Source organism: Oryctolagus cuniculus, chromosome 9 (assembly GCF_051225735.1).
Source record: "Oryctolagus cuniculus isolate XC-2025 breed Fujian yellow rabbit chromosome 9, ASM5122573v1, whole genome shotgun sequence".
NCBI classification, from domain to species: Eukaryota; Metazoa; Chordata; class Mammalia; order Lagomorpha; family Leporidae; genus Oryctolagus; species Oryctolagus cuniculus.
In genome coordinates, this window is record NC_142875.1 from 71,635,468 (window position 1) to 71,654,495 (window position 19,028).

General features: G+C 45.2%; 2 protein-coding genes across 19 annotated transcripts in view; both read right to left on the reverse strand.

Moving 5' to 3' along the window:
- NEK5 (NIMA related kinase 5) overlaps positions 1-8,358 on the reverse strand; it is a 99,213-nt gene extending 90,855 nt beyond the window's left edge. The window contains 3 exon segments of the mRNA XM_089304204.1: positions 5,987-6,083; positions 6,672-6,810; positions 8,104-8,358. Of these exon segments, the coding sequence (XP_089160330.1) occupies positions 5,987-6,083; positions 6,672-6,788 (214 nt within the window). The 5' untranslated portion in view covers positions 6,789-6,810; positions 8,104-8,358.
- Positions 8,359-9,785: 1,427 nt separating this feature from the next.
- NEK3 (NIMA related kinase 3) overlaps positions 9,786-19,028 on the reverse strand; it is a 35,162-nt gene continuing 25,919 nt past the window's right edge. For 17 of the 18 annotated variants that reach the window (XR_016213318.1, XR_016213316.1, XR_016213315.1 and 14 more), the window contains 4 exons: positions 15,920-16,069; positions 15,243-15,377; positions 10,764-10,890; positions 9,786-10,385 (listed from right to left, as the gene is read on the reverse strand). Coding sequence is in view for 14 of the 18 variants with exons in the window: in XM_070048908.2 (XP_069905009.2) it covers positions 10,235-10,385; positions 10,764-10,890; positions 15,243-15,377; positions 15,920-16,069 (563 nt within the window). In the remaining 4 variants the exon portion in view is untranslated. The remainder of the gene's footprint in view (positions 10,386-10,763; positions 10,891-15,242; positions 15,378-15,919; positions 16,070-19,028) is intronic. The other variant, XR_016213317.1, reaches the window with a different exon arrangement.

Consider the following 19,028-nt stretch of genomic DNA (forward strand, 5'->3'; position numbering starts at 1 on the left):
TGCATTAGGATGTATGATGGCCCTGGTGAACAACCCACAGATAACTCTCACCCCTGAGTGAGGGTGGAACCACTCTTCCCGGGACTGTTATGTCACATTACAAGGGGACTTTGCTGATGTAAAGGCACTGATCAGCTGACTCACGGTCAATGGAAAGGCAGATTACCCAGGTGGAAGTGACCTAACTACATGATCCATTTTAATCTGTGCCTAGAGGTCAGAAACAAAGGAAGTGAGGGATCTCCACACTCTCTTAAGGAGGCCAAATGGCAAGGTACAGAGGCCCACTTCTTGAAGCCGACAGCAGAGGCCCCGTTAACAGATTAATTGCCAGCTAGTGAACAGCCAGTAAGAAAGTAGGGGCGTATGTCTTAATATTGCAGGGAAATGAATAGGCCAAAAATCAACCTGAGTAGGCTCAGAAGAGGACCATGAGCTGCAATCCCAGCTGACACCCTCATTTCAACTGCATGAGACCCTGAGCAGACTCTCCACCTAAGCCACGCCCAACCTTCTGAGCTGCAGGATTTAAGAGGTCATAAATGGTAGTTGTTTTAACCAACTAGATTGTGGTCATTTGCTAGGCAGCAATAGAAACCAAATGCAGCAGTGCAGGGATTTTTGCCTCTTTTGATCACTGGTGTATCTCAGAGTCCTAGAACATACCTAGCACATGACAGACAGTATTTATTGATAGAACTTATGTGGTATTAATTTAGCCTTAGGAAAATATCAAGACATCCTCCTTATTTTTCTTATGTTGCTTCAAACTGGGAAAATTTCCACAGACAAACAGTGGAGCCTGGTGTGTTCAGGGATGAGCTGTTGGTGGGCAAACAAAGCCTTTATCAGGTGCTACAAAGACCTTTCCAGATAAGCTTGGGGTTTCAGGTACCAACAAGCTACCAAGCGAAGGCAAATGCATCACAGCATCTCCAGTGTTCGTAAACACAGGGTGCTTTACTTCGAAAAATAAAAGCAGTCATCAGAAAATGTAAACTTACAATATAAACAAACAAAGCACAGGCTTTCATCCTGTAGAAGTGACCTGAGTTTTGTAACAGTATCCAGTATAAACTGTCCTTTAAAGCTGATCTTGCATGATATAAAGACATACTACCCTCTGTTAAGCCACTCCATTCCATTCATTCATTCAGCAAACATACATTAAGCAGCTCCTATGTGCTAGATGCTAAGGATCAAGAACTGAGCAGGAGCCGGTGCTGTGGCTCAATAGCTTAATCCTCCACCTGCAGGCCGGCATCCCATATGGGTGCTGGTTCTAGTCCTGGCTGCCGCTCTTCCCATCAGGCTCTCTGCTATGGCCTGGGAAAGCAGTAGAGGATGGTCCAGGTGCTTGAGCCCCTGCACCCATGTGGGAGACCCAAAAGAAGCACCTGGCTCCTGATGCAACTCCAGCTGTTGCGGCCATTTGGGGAGTGAGCCAATGGAAGGTATTCCTTTCTGTCTCTCTCTCTCACTGTCTGTAACTGTACCTCTCAAATAGACAAATAAAATCTTCAAAAAAAAAAAAAAAAAAAAAAAAAGAACCGAGCAAAAGGGAGATTCCTTTCACCAAAGGTCATTTGGATATTTATAACATCATGCGTAGGCCATACAAATTACCAAGTTAAAATTAGCCTGCTAAGGAGTTATTGAATTTTGGAGTCCCATCTGTGGCTGCCATGGCAGGGCCAGACCCAGTGACTCCTAAAGAGGAGTAAAAAATGTACAAATTCATAATTATGATGTAGGGATTCAGTATGATGTGACCAAAGCCATTTTGGACACATCTGTCATCTTCCCCTTGCGGTAGCCCTGAGGGTCATTCCAAAACTTGTGAGATAAAGGAAGTCATTAAGATCTGCCAGACCTGCAGGTGGAATGTCCCCTGTCTAATCCTTGGAACAGTAATGTTGCTTGAGATGGTCCAGGTGCTGTTAGGTTAGCTGGGGACCCCCTTCCCATTGACTGAGGTTGTGTGGATCCATTGTGTCATGGACACCACCACAGCCTACACTTCTGTCCTCTCAATAAATCACTTTCTATCTAATCTTGGATTTTTCTTCTTTGGTCTTTCAGCCCCTTTTCCCTGTGGCAGCTGGTTCTCATCACAGGGTTTTTCCTGAAACATATGCATACTTGTAGACATGCAGGATATATAGACCCAAATACAAAAATTGCAGAGATCAACAAAGGGGTTAGACTGAGGGGGAGCAAGAGTAGGAGTTAGCCGTACACAGTCACAACAGCATCCCAGCAAATGAGGGTCTAGCATTTTTTGCCCCAGAAACCTTTTATTTAAGGTATATATACTTCATGCATTTCATAAATACACATTTAGGAACACAGTGATTCTTCCCACCCTATCTGCTCTCCCACTCACACTCATTTATGGCATAGCTGGATATCAATAGACAGGAATGAGGTCACTTCATTTAGGGGCTCCCCTTAGAAGTTGTTCAATACAATTCCATTAGCTGGCCACGTGCATTGCTCTGTTCCTAAGAAGACATCCCAAGGATTCCAAAAGCTCTTTTAAAATTCTCAGTATTTAAAGAATGGCTGTAATACAGTAGACTCATAGAATGACAATCGCTTTAAACAGCACTCTGACCTCAGAATCAGCCCTTAAGGCATTCTGGTCTGGCTGAAAAACCCATGAGAGAATTTCAGGCATGGAAAGCCAAGACATCATGGCAAAAAAAAAAAAAATGTCCTATATGAAGGATCTCTGTGAGAGAGATCCCAGTGGAAAGAAGTAGCCATCAAAGAAGGATGTACTTTTCTCTGAAGGGAGAAGAGAACCTCCACTTTGCTTATGGCCTTATCTAAATACAACAGAGTCTGTGGTCACAAAAGGCTTCCATAGCTTTGGCAGCTCATGTCAAGACTCTCAGGTGATCACTGATGTCATACATGAGTGTTAATTGTTAAATTAACAACAGGAGTCACTATGCACTAACTCCCCATGCAGGACTTCTGTCCCCAATGAGTTGTATTATGAGAATTAAGTGTAAAACCTGTTCTCAAACAGTTTTTGTGTGTGTGTGTGTGCAAACTGTTGAAATCTTTACTTAGTATAGAGTTGGTCTTCTGTGTATAAAGTTAATTGAAAATGAATCTTTGTGGGGCCGGGCGCTCTGGCTCAGTAGGTTAATCTTCCGCCTGATGCACCGGCATCCCAAATGGGTGCCAGTTATGGTCTTGGCTGCTCTGCTTCTGATCCAGCTCTCTGCTGTGGCCTGGGAAAGCAATGGATGATGGCCCGAGTGCTTGGTCACCTGCACCCATGTGGGAGATGGGGAAGAAACTCCTGGCTCCCAGCTTTGGATTGGCACAGCACTGGCCATTGAGGCCATTTGGGGAGTGAATCAGTGGATGGAAGACCTTTCTCTCTGTCTCTCCCTCTCACTGTCTGTAACTTTACCTCTAAAATAAATAAATAAAATCTTTGAAAAAAGAAAATGAATCTTAATGGAGAATGGGACTGGGAATAGGAGAAGGAAGAGGAATGTGGGTGGGAGGGCAGCTATGGTGGGAAGAATCACTATATTCCTCCTAAGTTGTATTTTCAAAATTTGTACTCATTAAATAAAAGATTTCTTTGGGAAACAAAACTTAAAAAAAAGAGTGGCTGTATACATGAAACTACTTTGAATGGAATGGTTTTAATCAGTAAGAAATGCAATGTTGGGGCACTATAGCACAGTGGATTAAGCTGCCACCTGCAGTGCTGGCCTCCCATATGGGTGACGGTTCGTGTCTCAGCTGCTTCTGATGCAGCTCCCTGTTAATGTGCCTGGGAAAGCAGCATAGGATGGCCGAAGTGCTTGGGCCCCTGCACCCTCATGGGAAACCCTGAAGAAGCCCCTGGCTTAGCCCCTGGCCATGTGGCCATTCAGGGTGTGAACTAGGAGATGGAGGATCCCTCCTTCTGTCTCTCCCTTTCTCTCTCTGCAACTCTGCCTTTCATATAAATTGAAATAAATCTTAAGAAAGGAAAGAAAGGAAGAAAGAAAAAAAGAGAGACAATGCCCAGCAGAGCACAAAAGGTCCAAGAAACAGCAGCTGTGTTTGTTTATTTACTGATTGTACTCACCTGATGATGTTTGAAATACCTAGGTTAACACTCCTGCTCCATTAAGGTGAGGAATGGGGGATGTCCCATTGTACTGGTGGCAAATAAGGCCCTGTCACAGTCTTATAAACACCTGACCTACTCTATGTTTATTGTCTGTCTCTTCCCTCTAAAACGTAATCTTCATGAGAAAAGGGATTTTTGTTGGTTTTGTTCACAGCTATATTCTTGGAAGCTGGAACAATGCCTAGCACACAGTGAGCACTCAATAAACACCTGCTGAGTGAAAGAATGGCCTCTCACCAATGTTCTTTCATTTTTTAAAATCATTTTTAAATTTTTTTTTTTTTGAAAGGGAAAAAGAAAGAGATTGTCTATTCCCTGGTTTAATCCCCAAATGTGTACAATAGTAAGGTTTGGGCCAGGCTGAAGCCAAGAGCCCAGAACTCCATCTTGGTCTCCCACACAGATTGCCCTTGCAACGGCTTGGGCCATCCTCTGCTGCTTTTCCAGGAGCATTAGCAGGGAGCTGGATGGGAAAAGGAACACTCCAATATGGATTATGGGAATTCCAAGTGGTGACTTAACTGCTGTGCCAAACACCCTTTTTCTAAACCTTTGGAATAGAGTGATGGATGGAGGCAGAAGAGTTGTATTCAGGGGTGCAGACAAAGGGACTTCCTTCCCAAAGGTTCTCCCACTATAGTTTTGCAGTTTGCTTGGTGATGATGAGTGGCTACTTGCAGGCTCTCTGTAAGAGGATGGCAGAGTCCTAGCTGTTGCCATGGGACATACAGGTCCTCATGTAGGCAGAGTATACCTCACATACCCATACACCCCCCTCGCACATACACACACACATTACCACATACACACATCCATACACCCCCCTCACACACACATATTACCCCTCTTCACATACCCATATCCCCCCTCACACACACACACATTACCCCCACACACATCCATATGTCCCCCCACACCCACATATTACTCCCCTCACATACCCGTATATCCCACTCACACACACATAACCCCCCCCACATTCATACGCCCCCCCCACAAATTACCCCCAAACATCCATATACCCTCATACACACATATACCCCACACACAACCTTCACACACACACATTCATATGCTCCCCCCTCACACACACACATATTACCCCCCTCACATACCCATGTATCCCACTCACACACACATACACACACACACATTATTCCCCAGACACATCCATACACCCCCACACACAAATTACCCCCTCAAACATCCATATACCCTCACACACACACACCCCACACACAACCTTCACACATACACCCTCACACACACATGAATGCGTGCATTCACACATGCCTCAGCAGTACTGAGAGGGCTGGTGTGGTGATCCATGTCCCCATCTTTTCCGAAAACCCTGCCTGGGAGGCTCCTTCAGACTTAAGACCCCCAGCCCACCCACAGCCAATATGTGATGTGAAAAATATGAAGTCTTCAAAAAGTCCATGGAAATGTGTATTATAATAAAACTTTCAAAGATTTTTTTGCAGCAAGATAAACTTATTTTTAATTACATTTTTCTATGAGATTTTTGAAGCTTTCCTGTAGATGCATTATAGGCCATTGAGATGCAAAGGTTGTTACTGTAGCAAAACTAAACATCAATCACTAAATATTTATAGGAATAAGAATTCAGGGGAGGTGGAAAAACTTAAAACACCAGCAAGGTATGAAAACTCATCAGAGAGGAAATAGACATGATGCCTCAAATTATAATTTCAGTAAATGAGAAAGCGATTCATTTATAAAAGTTCATTTGCATCTACTGCTCAGGAACATATCTTTCACGTAAGTCAACATGTCTACACTTTGTTAGAGTACTTGAAGAATATCGGAAAATCAAACCTTGAAATGAACCGAAGAAGGTTACGATGTTGGGATGCTTCATCTTGGCCAGAAGAATGACTTCTTTCTTGGAAGCTTCCTTTTCTTGGATGGGCATCTAAATGACATTCCAACACAGAAAAGTCCCGTAAAGAACTTACTTTCAAGAACATGTTTGCTTTGTTTGTTAGAAGATTTACTTATTTGTTTATTTGAAAGGCAGAGACAGAGGGACTGTCTAGTCACTGGTTCACCCCCCAAATGCCCTCAGCATCCAGAGCTACAGGCTGAAGCCAGGAGCTAAGAATCCTATCAGGGACCCCCATTAGGTGGCAGGGACCCCAAGTACTTGAGGCATCCAGAATGCTCATTAGCAGGAAGCTGAAATAGGGAGCAGAGCCAGGACTTGAACCCAGGCCCTCCAATATGGGATGTGGGGCGCCCCAAGTGACCACTTAACTGCCCCACCAAATACCCATCTTTTTTTTTTCTTTTTCTTTTTAAATAAGATCATTGGTCTTTGCACAGACATTGGACTTATGAGGTGAGTGAATACGAATCAACTGAGGTTAAAATTGATAATTTAATTTAAATTCAAGATTCATAATTTAATATAATGTCAAGATTTATAATTGTAAAACAAAGTTTCCTTTTCATATTCAATTAAAAGCCTGCTGAAAAGTCATAGGCATTTGCACTTCTTTACCTTTCCAAAATTGATCTCCTTTATGACACATGGTTTGCTGTCTGATTTCCCTTTAGCCAAGTATGCTTTCCCAAAGGCACCTTCCCCGATGGCCTTAATCACATCGTATTTGTCCATGGTGGCCCGTGCACGGAGGTTCCTGCAATCAGAGCAATGGAATTTCATCGCAGGCTTCTCCTAATGGCTGACAAAGTCAGAAAACTGACGACCAACATGCAAAAAGCACTTTCAGCACTGTGCTGAAAGTTTCCTGCCACCCTCGCCAGGACAGAGCCGCGGGTCAGCCATCAAAGTGAGCGAACGCTCGGCCGGCGGGCTCTAAGGGCAGGCTCAGGCGCTGTGGTTCAGCTCAGAGACTTCGGCGTTGTGATCTGGGGCGAGACTCTTAACCTCCCAAAGCCTCACTCTCCCGATTTCAGAGACGGAAATAGCAGGACCTGTGAGCGTGTTTGTTCTGCAAATGAGAGAGACTGGAGGTGCCAGGTACTGGCGTGTAAAGCCAGAACATAACGCTCCTGTGGGCTTAGGGCCCAGTCTTTCTCAGTGGGGATGTACTGCCCCCTAGGGGGCATTTGGGATATTTATGGGTCTCTGTTCTCACAGACTCAGACATATTTAGAAGGGGTTAGGGCCGCGGATGCTAAAATTCTGCCAGGCAAAGGACAGGCCCGCACAATAAAGGGTTATCCCGCAGCCCTACACTCACGTGCGTGGGGAAACCCGCTTACAATGACCTGCGGCTGGAATCGAACTACAGCACCAAACGAACCCAAAGCACTTTTCCCAGGATTCTAACACTGGATTTTTCTAGGAATGCAACTGCACGTAAATCAAGGCTCGACCGCACTTGGGGTTTTCCGTCACGATGGGTGGCTGCCCAGGCGCGGCCACCGAGCTGCTTCGCGCTTCCTCCACGGTGGCGGGGCTAAGCATTTACAGACTGAAACGCTTTTTCGTAACCAGTTGCTTTCCTTCTATATCCCTGTAGGCTATGTACGGCGAGTGCAGCGTGCAGGTTTTTATAAAAACTGGTGAGCCGGCAGGTCGTTTCCCAATAACGTCATGACTGCACAGGAAGGAGGGACGACTGGGTGGCCTGGGGAGGCTGCGACCACCTCAGGACCTGGTTCCGAGGGCGGCATCGGGCCTCTCTGTGACCAGCTGGGGGCTGACCGCCCGTGATTCAAACGCCCGGACTTAAGGAAAATCCTTTTTCTTTTAGGGCCGGCCCGGAGTCGTCCCGGGGTGCGCGGCCCAGTTCGTGCGCGGGCCCCGGAGCCCAGCGCGCCGTGCGTTGCCATGGAGACCGAGGCAGCCCGGGACGCCGGCTGCTCCTCCGCGCTCCCAGTCTTTCCTCCCGGGACTCCGTTCCTTTCCTCAGAACCCCGGTCAGTTCCGGGTAAGGACTAAGGGCCGCCTGCCCGCAGCATACCTGCTTCGCCTGCTTCGTGGGGCCAGCGAGACCTCCGGGAGGATCCGGGATCCCCGGCTGCCGCGCCTCCCTGCGTGCTGGGGTGGAGCCGCAGGAGGAACGGGCGGGCCGCGGGTGTGGGCGGTGAGCACCGGTCCACGCCCCGCCCTGAAAACGGGTCAGAGGCCGGCAAACTTGGACCTCCGACCGAATCCCCCGACTCGCGTGGCCTTCGGTCGGGACCTCTCCGCAGAGCAGTCCGCGAGAACGCGCCCCGGCTCCCCTTCAGGGCGCAGCGGACTTGGCAGGCGTTAGCTGTGCTACACCCCTGCAAGGCAGAGGGCGCCCGTTGGGAAACCAGCCACAGGGAGCCAAGGCCTCGGACCCTGCGGCCAGGCGCCTCCAACAGGGGCCTCCGCAAACGCATCCCCTATTTGCGCATCAAGTTTTGTTGTGTTTCAGCTGGGAGCATGTGATTTTCAGCAATTGTAACTATTGACAAAACGAAAGCATATCCAGTAGACTCCAATACCCAGGCTACTCGATCCCACCATCCACCACCAAAAACCCCAAGAATCAAAAAGTTGACATTCTCACTTTTTCTCCTTAAAAAATCAAAGCTCTGTACCACTTTCCTAGAACTTTATCTCAAAGTAATCTTTACGCTTTAAGTCTTATTAATTGTCCTATCACATTACTCTGAAAGAATGTAAGTGGAATTAACATAATTCTTGGTCATGGCAGAATAATTATGTTTTCCTGGGTTGAATGATTAAATTACTAGTATACAATTGATCGAAGTAAGTAGAAATACTTATTTTCTATGTTAAGATTTTTTAAAAGTGTTACTATTTACAAGATGTGTCTATATCCGGTGTCAGCAGATCCTTGTTAATGATCCCACTGTGTTTTCCCTCATTCTTCCCTTCAACATTGCTCCCTGTGTCGGCGCAGGCTGATGCCAGTCCCACCACTGCCCTGTGAGACCCACCGGGAGAGGCCTGTTTCTTCTCTCGTAAAATATTCCCTCAGTACGAGTATGAGATGAGGTAACACATGACAAGACCTAGCACAGGTGTGTCTTGGGGACATACCCATGTTGGGACACCCCTCTCTCACCATTTGAGCCCCCACACTCTCTAGCTTCCAGTACTTGCCATCTCCACCCATCGCCTTTGACCTTATTCCCATCTCATATACCTGACTGCTCTCTTCTGAAAGATCTGGGGCTCACTTCACTCTTCCCATAGCCAACACTCTGACTTGGGCTCTGCGCTGCTTCCTATGAAGGGCTGTATTTAAGGATGGCCAGTAGTGCTGAAAATGACTAAAAATGAACTTCAACCGACCCAGAACCTGGTCTTAATGAAAAAATGGGGGAAGGGGGAAGCATTGTGGCCTAGTGGGTTAAGACGCTGCCTGTGATGCCAGCATTGCATAGGGGTACTGATTTGAGTCCTGGCTGCTCCACTTCTGCTCCAGCTCCCTGCTAATGTGCCTGGAAAAGCAGTAGAATTTGGCCCAAGTGCTTGGCCCCTGTTCCCACATAGGAGACCTGGAAGAAGCTTGGGGCTCCTGGCTTTGGCCTGGCCCAGCCCCGGGGAGTGAACCACCAGATGGAAGAGCTCACTGTCGACATATCCCTCTCTCTCTGCAACTCTGCCTTTCAAATACATAAATAAATCTTATTTAAAAAATGCACACATTATAATTAAATGTATTTAGATCCTCAAACCTTTAGGAAATACAGGAAGAGTTACATAGTCAACAACACAGACAGACCATAACACCATGAATAATAATACAAATGCTGCTGTATGATCTATAGGTCGGCACCCATATGAGGTAGGCTTTATTATCCTCATTTTATAGTTGATGAAATCGGGGTACAAAGAGGTTAATTTCCCAAATTGCACAACTAGTGAATGGTGCAGCTGGCATCCGATTTCTGTTCTACTAGACATCAAAGCACCAGGCTCCTACCCATTCTGCTGTACCTTATCCTCCGAGTTCAAAGATTAATAGAAGTTCTAGATTATTTTTAATTCTGTGATATTAGGAATTATTTTAAATATTAACAGTTTCTCCCTTCATTCTGCCTTCAAATATATGTCCTAAGTACCAATTATTATTACACGCTACAAACTAATTATTACTCTAGTAAGAATTCCTCATTTGCAGCGTCTCCTCCGTGTGACTTGGGAGCATCCCCTCCGGCCTGGTCCATCAGACACCCCCGGCCATCCAGCCACTTCTTCAGTTCTGACACCCAGTCGGCATTGTCACCATCTTCCTCAAAGTCCCTGCAGGAAAACAGTTTGTATGATAAGCCCATTTGTGGATGGAGTTCAAGCAGAATGCTGCCATGACAATATTTACGTGTTTGAAAAATTGGTTCCATAAGACAACTGAACACAGAGAAAATCCGTCCTTCCTAAAGGACATTTTTTATAGCATATTTAAAAATAGTAAGTCCGAGCTGAAATAGTATATGGGAAAGGCTCAGCCAGGATTTCTACAATTATATCGAAATTCACTACCCTTCCCAGACAAAAGGCAAGATAGAAATATTCACTCACGAAGAACAGTAAAATAACAGGCCCCATGAAGCCTGAAATTAGGGTCTCATTAAGTTGCACACCCACACCCTTCTAAAGCTTTCTAGGAATATCACAACGTACGTGTCCTCCTCGTCCAGCCCAGGTTCCAGTCTCTCAGGATCCAAAATGACACAATCATGACCTCCGTCCACACTGTCTGCTGCTTCTGTTTCTTTAGACAGGGGGCCTTTCAAGAACCCTTCTGAATCTTCAGGGAAATCACAGAAAAAAATACCAATTTAAACAGCAATTTAAATAGCATTTACCCAGCATGCTTTTTGGCATATAACAGGTTCGAAGCATCAGTGCATGGACTACATAAAAGAACTATTGTGGCAAGCATTGTGGTGCAGCAGGTTAAACTGCCACTTGGGACCCCCTTCCCCACACTGGAGGGCCTGTTCAATTCTCAGTGGTTCCATTTCTGATCCACCTTCCTACTAATACACAACCTGAGAGGCAACAGATGATGGTTCCGTACTGGCACCTTGTCTCCCACATGGGAGACCTGAATGAAACTCCAGGCTCCTGGTTTTGGCCTGGGCCAGACCTGGCTGTTGTGGGTGTTTGGGGGATGAACAAGCAGATGGAAGATTGATCTCACTCTCTCTCTCTCTTTCTGCTTTTCAAGCAGATCAAAATAAATATTTCTGGTGCTGTGACGTAGTAGGTTAAGCCTCCACCTTCTGCACTGGCATCCTATATGGGCAATGGCTCCATGTCCTGCTCCTTTTCCAATCTAGCTCTCTGCTGATGGCCTGGGAAGGCAGTGGAAGATGGCCCAAGTGCTTGGGCCCCTGCACCTGTGTGGGAAACTTGGAAGAAGCTCCTAGTTCCTGGCTTTGGATCAGCCTAGTTCTGTCCATTGCAACCATCTGGGGAATGAACCAGCGGATGGGAGATCTCTCTCTGTCTTTCCCTCTCTCTGTCTATAACTCTACCTCTTAAATAAATAATTTTTTTTTAAAAATACATTTGCAACAAAATGGATGCAACTGGAAAGCATTATACATAGTGAAATAAGCCAGTCACAAAAAGACAAATACCATATGGTCTCTCTGATCTGTGGTAACTAATGGAGTACTTAAAAGGTAATCTATAGGAGTGAAACTGACACCTTGAGATGCGATGATTTTTAACAGCTCTTGACTGTCAAGGAACAATGTTATTCTTGTTTGTTTCTGTTCTTTTTTGTTCATACTATTCAGGGAACTCTCTACTTAATGTAGGGTTAATCTTACGAATAAAAAAGTAACTGAAAACTGACCTTTGTAAAAAGAAAAAAAAAAAAGAAAAGAATGGGAAAGGGAGAGTGAGGAGGAAGAAGAGTGGGAGAATGGGCAGGAGGAGATGGGGGGAAAATCATCATGTTCCCAAATTTGTACATATTAAATGCATGAAGTTTGTATTCCTTAAATAAAATTTAAAAAAATTAAAAAGAAATATTTTTTAAAAACCAATACTTTAAGAGGAAAATAACTCAAAATAAAAACTTGGAAATAGAATAGTCCATATTAAATCATTAAAATTAATCTATATTAAAGCATTAAATCTATATTAAAGCATTAAACTTTCTTTGGAAGTTGGATAACAGTGAATTCTTTTTCCTTTGAGCCTTTTCTTCCTAAGTCTTCTCATTGAACAGGGGAAAATGTAGTGAACTGAAGGACACTCCCATGCTTTAAAAAAAAAGCTTATTTATTGTTTATCTGAAAAGCAGAGCAAGATAGAGAAAGGGAGAGAGGGAGAAGGAAAGAGAAAGATTTTTCATCTGCTGGTATGCTCCCTAAATGGCCACAACAGGGAGGCAGGGTCAGGCCAAAGCCAGGAGTCTGAAACTCCATTTGGGTCTCCCATGTGGGTGACAGGGGCCCAGGGACTTGAGTCATCCTCTGCTGCCTTCCCAGGTGCATCAGCAGGAAGCTGGACTGGAAGCAGAGGAGACAGGACTCAAACCAGTACTCTGATATGGGATGACAGCATCACAACCACCACACCACACACTCGGTCCTACGCGCATGCTTGTTCGTTTTGTAAGATTTATTTATTTATTGGAAAGGCAGAATTACTGAAAGAGAAAGACAGAGGAAAGAGATCTTCCATCCACTGTTTTACTCCACAAATGGCCTCAATGGTAGGGGCTGTGCCAGACCAAAGCCAGGAACCAGGAACTCCATACTTGTCTCCCATGTGGCTGGCAGGGGGCCAAGTACTTGAGCCACTTGCTGTTGCTTTGCCAGGCAGGGAGCCAGATCAGAAGTGGAGCAGCTGGGACTCAAACCTGTGCTCATATGAGACGCTGGCATTGTAGGCAGTTGCTTCACCTGCTGTGCCACAATGCTGGTCCCACACATATTTTTAAGTTTCTAAGGGGTGGGTGTTTGGTGCAGTGGTTAAGATCCCGCTTGGGATGCCCACATTCCATATCAGAGTGTTGGTTTGAGTCTTGGCTCCTCTGCTTCTGATTCAGCCTTCTGCTAGTGTACACCCTGGAGGCAGAAGGTGATGACCCAAGTCTGAGGGTCCCTGCCTCCCATGCGGGAAACCCAGACTGAGTTCTTGGTTCCTGGCTTCAGACTGGCCTTGCTCCAACTATGGTGGGCATTTGAAGAGTGAACCCATAGATGGAAGATCTTTCCTGTTTATCTGTCTCTCTCTCTTTTTCAAATCAAACAAAAATACATAATTTTTTAAAAAAATTTCCAGAGAGTGATTACTTTTGAGTTTTTGCTTAAAAAAAAAAACTAACATAAAAATGTGAATTAAATCTTTATAAAAACCATTTCAAAATAGAGCTACGACACATTTTCTAAATGATGACTTTCTTATAATGACAAAGACTTCATCATTTGAGCAGATACAAAATCCAGGACTGTAATTTCTAAATCAAAATTGCAGCCATTAATCTTCCTGAGACCTTTCTCCCAGGTATTGGCCCTCCTCAGGCTCCCATAGTCCATGTTTAGCCCTATTGGAATGTGCACACGGTACAGTGCTGGTTTCCCAGGCAATAAATTCCTTCAGTCTTCAAAGCAGAAACAGTGTTTTACTGGTTTATTTTAAATCTTAACCTGTTAGTAAATAAATAAATATTGCCCAAACAGACCTCAATCTGCTACAATAAAGTTCAGACTTTATACCGTATAGGCTCTTGGTATAATTTGTCTCAGATTTTAACCTAGCAAGGTAGCTCAGGAATTGAATTATACACACGCACACACCCTTCATGGAAGCTTTCGGCCTGGATCCCTAAGGTTAGAAGTATAAAAGGTTTTTTTGTACACGTTTACTCAAACTGTCTATAGAAAAATTTTAGGCCTGCACCGTGGCTTACTTAGCTAATCCTCTGCCTGTGGCACCAGCACCCCAGATTCTAGTCCCAGTTGGGGTGCTGGTTCTAGTCCCAGTTGCTCCTCTTCCAGTCCAGCTCTCTGCTGTGGCCCGGGAGGGCAGTGGAGGATGGCCCAAGTGCTTGGGTCCCTGCACCAGCATGGAAGACCAGGAGGAAGCACCCGGCTCCTGGCTCTGGATCGGCGCAGCGCCAGCTGTAGCAGCCATTAGGGGAGAACCAACGGAAAGAAGAGCTTTCTCTCTGTCTCTCTCTCACTGTCTATAACTCTCTGTCTCTCTCTCTGTCACTGTCTAACTCTGCCTGTCAAAAAAAAAAAAGTTTTTAAAAATCAAATCTTGCTTGATCATCCCTTTTAAGTTCTATTCAATATAACTGAATTCAAGGACACAGCAAAAGAAATCTTGGGGCTGTCACAAAAGTAATGTCCAACACTTGCATGGTAAAAATGGGCTACTATTAAAAAAAGTAATAGCATGATTATTAAAATAAGCAAACAAATGGGCAAGTAGCTCAATGAAGCTCTAGGGAATGCACTGTGGCACAGTGGGTTGGCTAAGCTACTACTTGAGATACCAGCATCCCATATTGAAGTGCTGGCTCAAGAATGGGCTGCTCAGCTTCCAATCTAGCTCCCGTCAACAAGCTTGGGAAAGCAGTGGATGATGGCCCAAGTGCTTGGCCCACTGCCACCCATGTCAGAGAGCAGGACAGAGTTCTTAGCTCCCAGCTTTGGCCTGGCTCAGCCCAGTCTGTTGTAGCCATCTGGGGAGTGATCCAGCGGTGGAAGATCTGTCTCTCTCTCTCTCTCTCTCTCTCTCTCACTGCCTTTCAAATAAATAAGTCAATCTTTTTTTTAAAACAATGTGAGTAAAGTAGCCACATGGGAAATTTTAATTGCAGCTTAAGATGGGCTAGAACAGATTTCAGGAACCTCTAAAAATACAATGCTAAGACGTACTTCACAATTTTACAGCTGCAGGGTTTCTAGGAGGGGAGAATGGGGAATTACTATCCAATGGGTCTAGAGTCTCAGTGTTGGAAGGTGAGAAAAGCTCGGTGGTGGGATAGTGGCAATGCCAGTACAAAGGGAACACTCTGTACCTGGCTGAATGGCATTAAAATGGTCAAGGTGGTGTATTCTATGTTATACATATATCTCATACTTTTTTAAAAATTGAAGAGTTTCCACAGTTACAGGCATAAATTACCTGGTCTATAAATTGTGTAGGTCTGAAATGCCAGGCTGAGATCAGCATTCTGAAGGATGTTCAACAAGGTGTCAGGGGTCTCTTTGAGCCACTGCTTGCGGGTGTTATTTTCACTGTATTTGATTACAGAACCACCTAGAATGAAAGATAAAAATTAGCACCAAACAAAAAAAAGATGTTTGGCATCTGTCTCCCAGATCACATTTCAGGCAAAGTTAGTTATATTTGATTCTCAACTACAATGTTTTTCACTTTTTGTATGAGTAGTGCTCTGATGTGTGACACCTGGTATCTTGCACAGAGTGACATTAAAGAGAGAAAGAAATCCCAGCACATCATATCCATGAGCAAATGTCCTATAATAACTGCATTTGATCTGACACAGTCAGCCCTCCGCACCGTGTGCTCCACCACCTATCAGAAATACTGTTTTTAAAAAACTGTGTCTGTACTGAACGTATACACTTTTTCCCTTGTCATTTATTCCCTAAATAACCCAGTATAAGAACTATTTATGTCACTTGCACTGTATTACTAAGTAATCTAGGGATTTTTTAAAGTACATAGGAGGATACTTTAAATTTGATATAAGGGACTTGAGCCATCTTCAGATTTTGTTATCTTCAGAGGGTCCTGGAACCAACCCCCCAGGGATGCTATGGGCCGACTGTACTCACCTTTGTCATCCTCTGCTGTTACACTGGAAGTGAGGATGGACGCGTTTTCCAAAGCTGTCAAAGCTGTACCAGGTACATTTTTCTCCCACTGCCGCCTGTGAGGGCCTGGTGAGCCGGCTTGCCTCAGATGCACTGACTTACTGTCTGATTCTGAAATGTAAAGAGGAATGCCAAGCATGTCATCTTATTTATTCCTCTATAGCTACAAAAGTACCCTAAGGATTCAGAGGTATTTATTTTCTCTTTCAAACTCAGATTTAGCAACAATGTTCCTTCAAATCCAAGTAGCAAAGGAAACAAACAAAAAAGGTAAAATAAATCATTAAAGTGACTGAATTTTGAGGGCTGGTGTTCTGGTATAGCAGGTAAAGCCACTGCCTGCTATGCCAGCATCCCCTATGCAATCCCCTATGGGCACAGGTTCAAGTCATGGCTGCGCTACTTTCCGTTCACCTGCCTCATAACGTGCCTGGGGTAGTACTGGAGAATGGTCCAAGTAGCTGGGCCTCTGCACCCATGTGGGAGATCCGGATGAAACTCCTGGCTCTTGGCTTCAGCCTGGCCCAGTCCTGGCTGTTACAGCCATTTGGGGAGTGAACCAGCAAATGGAAGATCTCTATCTCTCAGTCTCTCTCTGCTTCTCTCCCTCTTTCTCTGTAACTCTTTCAAAATAAATACATTTTTAAAAAAATATTTATTTATTTGAAAGTCAGAGTTATACAGAGAGAATAAGAGACAGAGAGGGATGTGGGCAATCCCAGCAGTTAGCCTGAGCCCAAGCACATTTCTCCCCACTCCCACTTTCTGCCAATAAGGTGAACTGCTCCCAGGTGTGGCCAAGGCCCATTAGGCCCACCTGGAAAGCTACGTGACCTTCAAGCTGACTGGAGAGGCATATTTACACCAGATCAGTTCTGTCCTGTAGTCAGTGTTCCCTTGAGTTAGTTACACCCCTTCTCCCTGCTCTTTAAAAAGCCTACGTGGCTGTTAATAAAGGGACATGTTCATGGAAGCCTGTCCCCAGTGTTTCTTTATGGGAAAGGACACCTCTGCCCTGCTCTTCCCCGATGGTGTGGCTTTGCAGGACCAAGCCAGAGAGGAAGAAAAAGATCTTCCATCCACTGGTTCACTCCCCAAATGGCCTTAAAGGCCAGGGCTGGGCCAGGCCGAAGCCAGGAACCAGGAGTTTCTGGTCCTCCAACATGGGTGCAGGAGCCCAGGTACTTGAGCCATTTTCCGCTGCTTTCCCAGGCACATTAGCAGGGAACTGGATGGGAAGTGGAGCAGCCATGACTCAAACCAGTGCCCGTATGTAAAGCTACAGGTGTTGGCTTTTACAAGCTATGCCACAATGCCCGTCCTAAATAAATAAATCTTTTTTTTTTAACTTTTATTGAATATAAATTTCCAAAGTACGATTTATGGATTACAATGGCTTCCCCCACATACCGTCCCTCCCACCCACTACCCTCCCCTTTCCCACTCCCTCTCCCCTTCCATTCACATCAAGATTCATTTTCGATTATCTTAATATACAGAAGATCAGCTTAGTATACATTAAGTAAGGATTTCAACAGTTTGCTCCCACACAGAAACATAAAGTGAAAAATAATAGATGATTTTTTTTAAATGATGATGAAATCAGATCAGACCTATTGTCATGTTTAACCCCAGTGAGAGTCAAGTTGGGAGTTGATAATTTCTTTCTTTTTTTTTTTTTTTTACAGAGGATCAGTTTAGTATACGTTAAGTAAAGATTTCAACAGTTTGCACCCCCATAGAAACACAAAGTGAAATATATTGTTTTTTTTTTTTTTTAAAAAGCAACCGGGCCAGCGCCGTGGCTCACTAGGCCAATCCTCTGCCTTGAGGTGCCGGCACACCGGGTTCTAGTCCCGGTCAGGGTGCCGGATTCTGTTCCAGTTGCCCCTCTTCCAGGCCAGCTCTCTGCTGTGACCGGGGAGTGCAGTGGAGGATGGCCCAAGTGCTTGGGCCCTGCACCCCATGGGAGACCAGGAGAAGCACCTGGCTCCTGCCATCGGATCAGCGTGGTGCGTCGGCCGCAGCGCGCCGGCTGTGGCGGCCATTGGAGGGTGAACCAATGGCAAAGGAAGACCTTTCTCTGTCTCTCTCTCTCACTGTCCACTCTGCCTGTCAAAAAAAAAAAAAAAAAGCAACCGAATTTTTAAAAAATAGTATATATGTAGTTATAAAGTATACAATGTACAAGGAAGAAGCTCCAGGAGGACTTCCATATCCATAGTAGCCTATGCTTTCTATGGTAGATAACAAATGCTACATTTCCTAATGTCTCTTAACAAGAAATCATATTCTCTTTTTTAACATGTAGATACCTTTTTAAAAAGTTTTTGTTGACTGATTTGTTTGAAAGGCAGAATGAGAGACAGAGTGTGCGAGCGAGCAGGGTTGGGGGAAGGGAGGAAGAGCTATCTCCCATCTGCCGGTTCACCCTCCAAATGCCCACAGCAGCTGGGTTGAGCCAAGCCAAAGCCAGGAGCCAGGAAACTCCATCTGGGTCTCCCACATAGGTGGCAGGGACTCACGGACTTGAGCCACGTCTGCTGCCTCCCACAGTGTGCATTAGCAGGAAGCTGCCCTGGAAGTGGAGGAGGGAGGACTCAAACCAAGTACTCAACATGGGATGCAGGCATCCCAAGTGTCTTTTTTTTTTTTTTTTTTTTTTTATTTGACAGGTAGAGCTACAGACAGTGAGAGAGACAGAGAGAAAGATCTTCCTTCCATTGGTTCACTCCCCAAATGGCCACAACAGCTGAAACTACGCCGATCCAAAGCCAGGAGCCAGGTGCCTCTTCCTGGCCCCCCATGCTGGTGCAGGGCCCAAGCACTTGGCCATCCTCTGTGCCTTCCCAGGCCACAGCAGAGAGCTGGACTGGAAGAGGAGCAACCGGGACTAGAACCTAGAACCCGGAGTCCATTTGGGATGCCGGCGCCACAGGCAGAGGATTAATCTAGTGAGCCACGGCGCCGGCTCCCCAGGTGTCATCTTAACCTGCGGCACCTCAATGCCTTCCTCTGTCCTTTATTTGTTGGTAAATAAAACATTCCCGTAATATTAAGTAAATTAGTA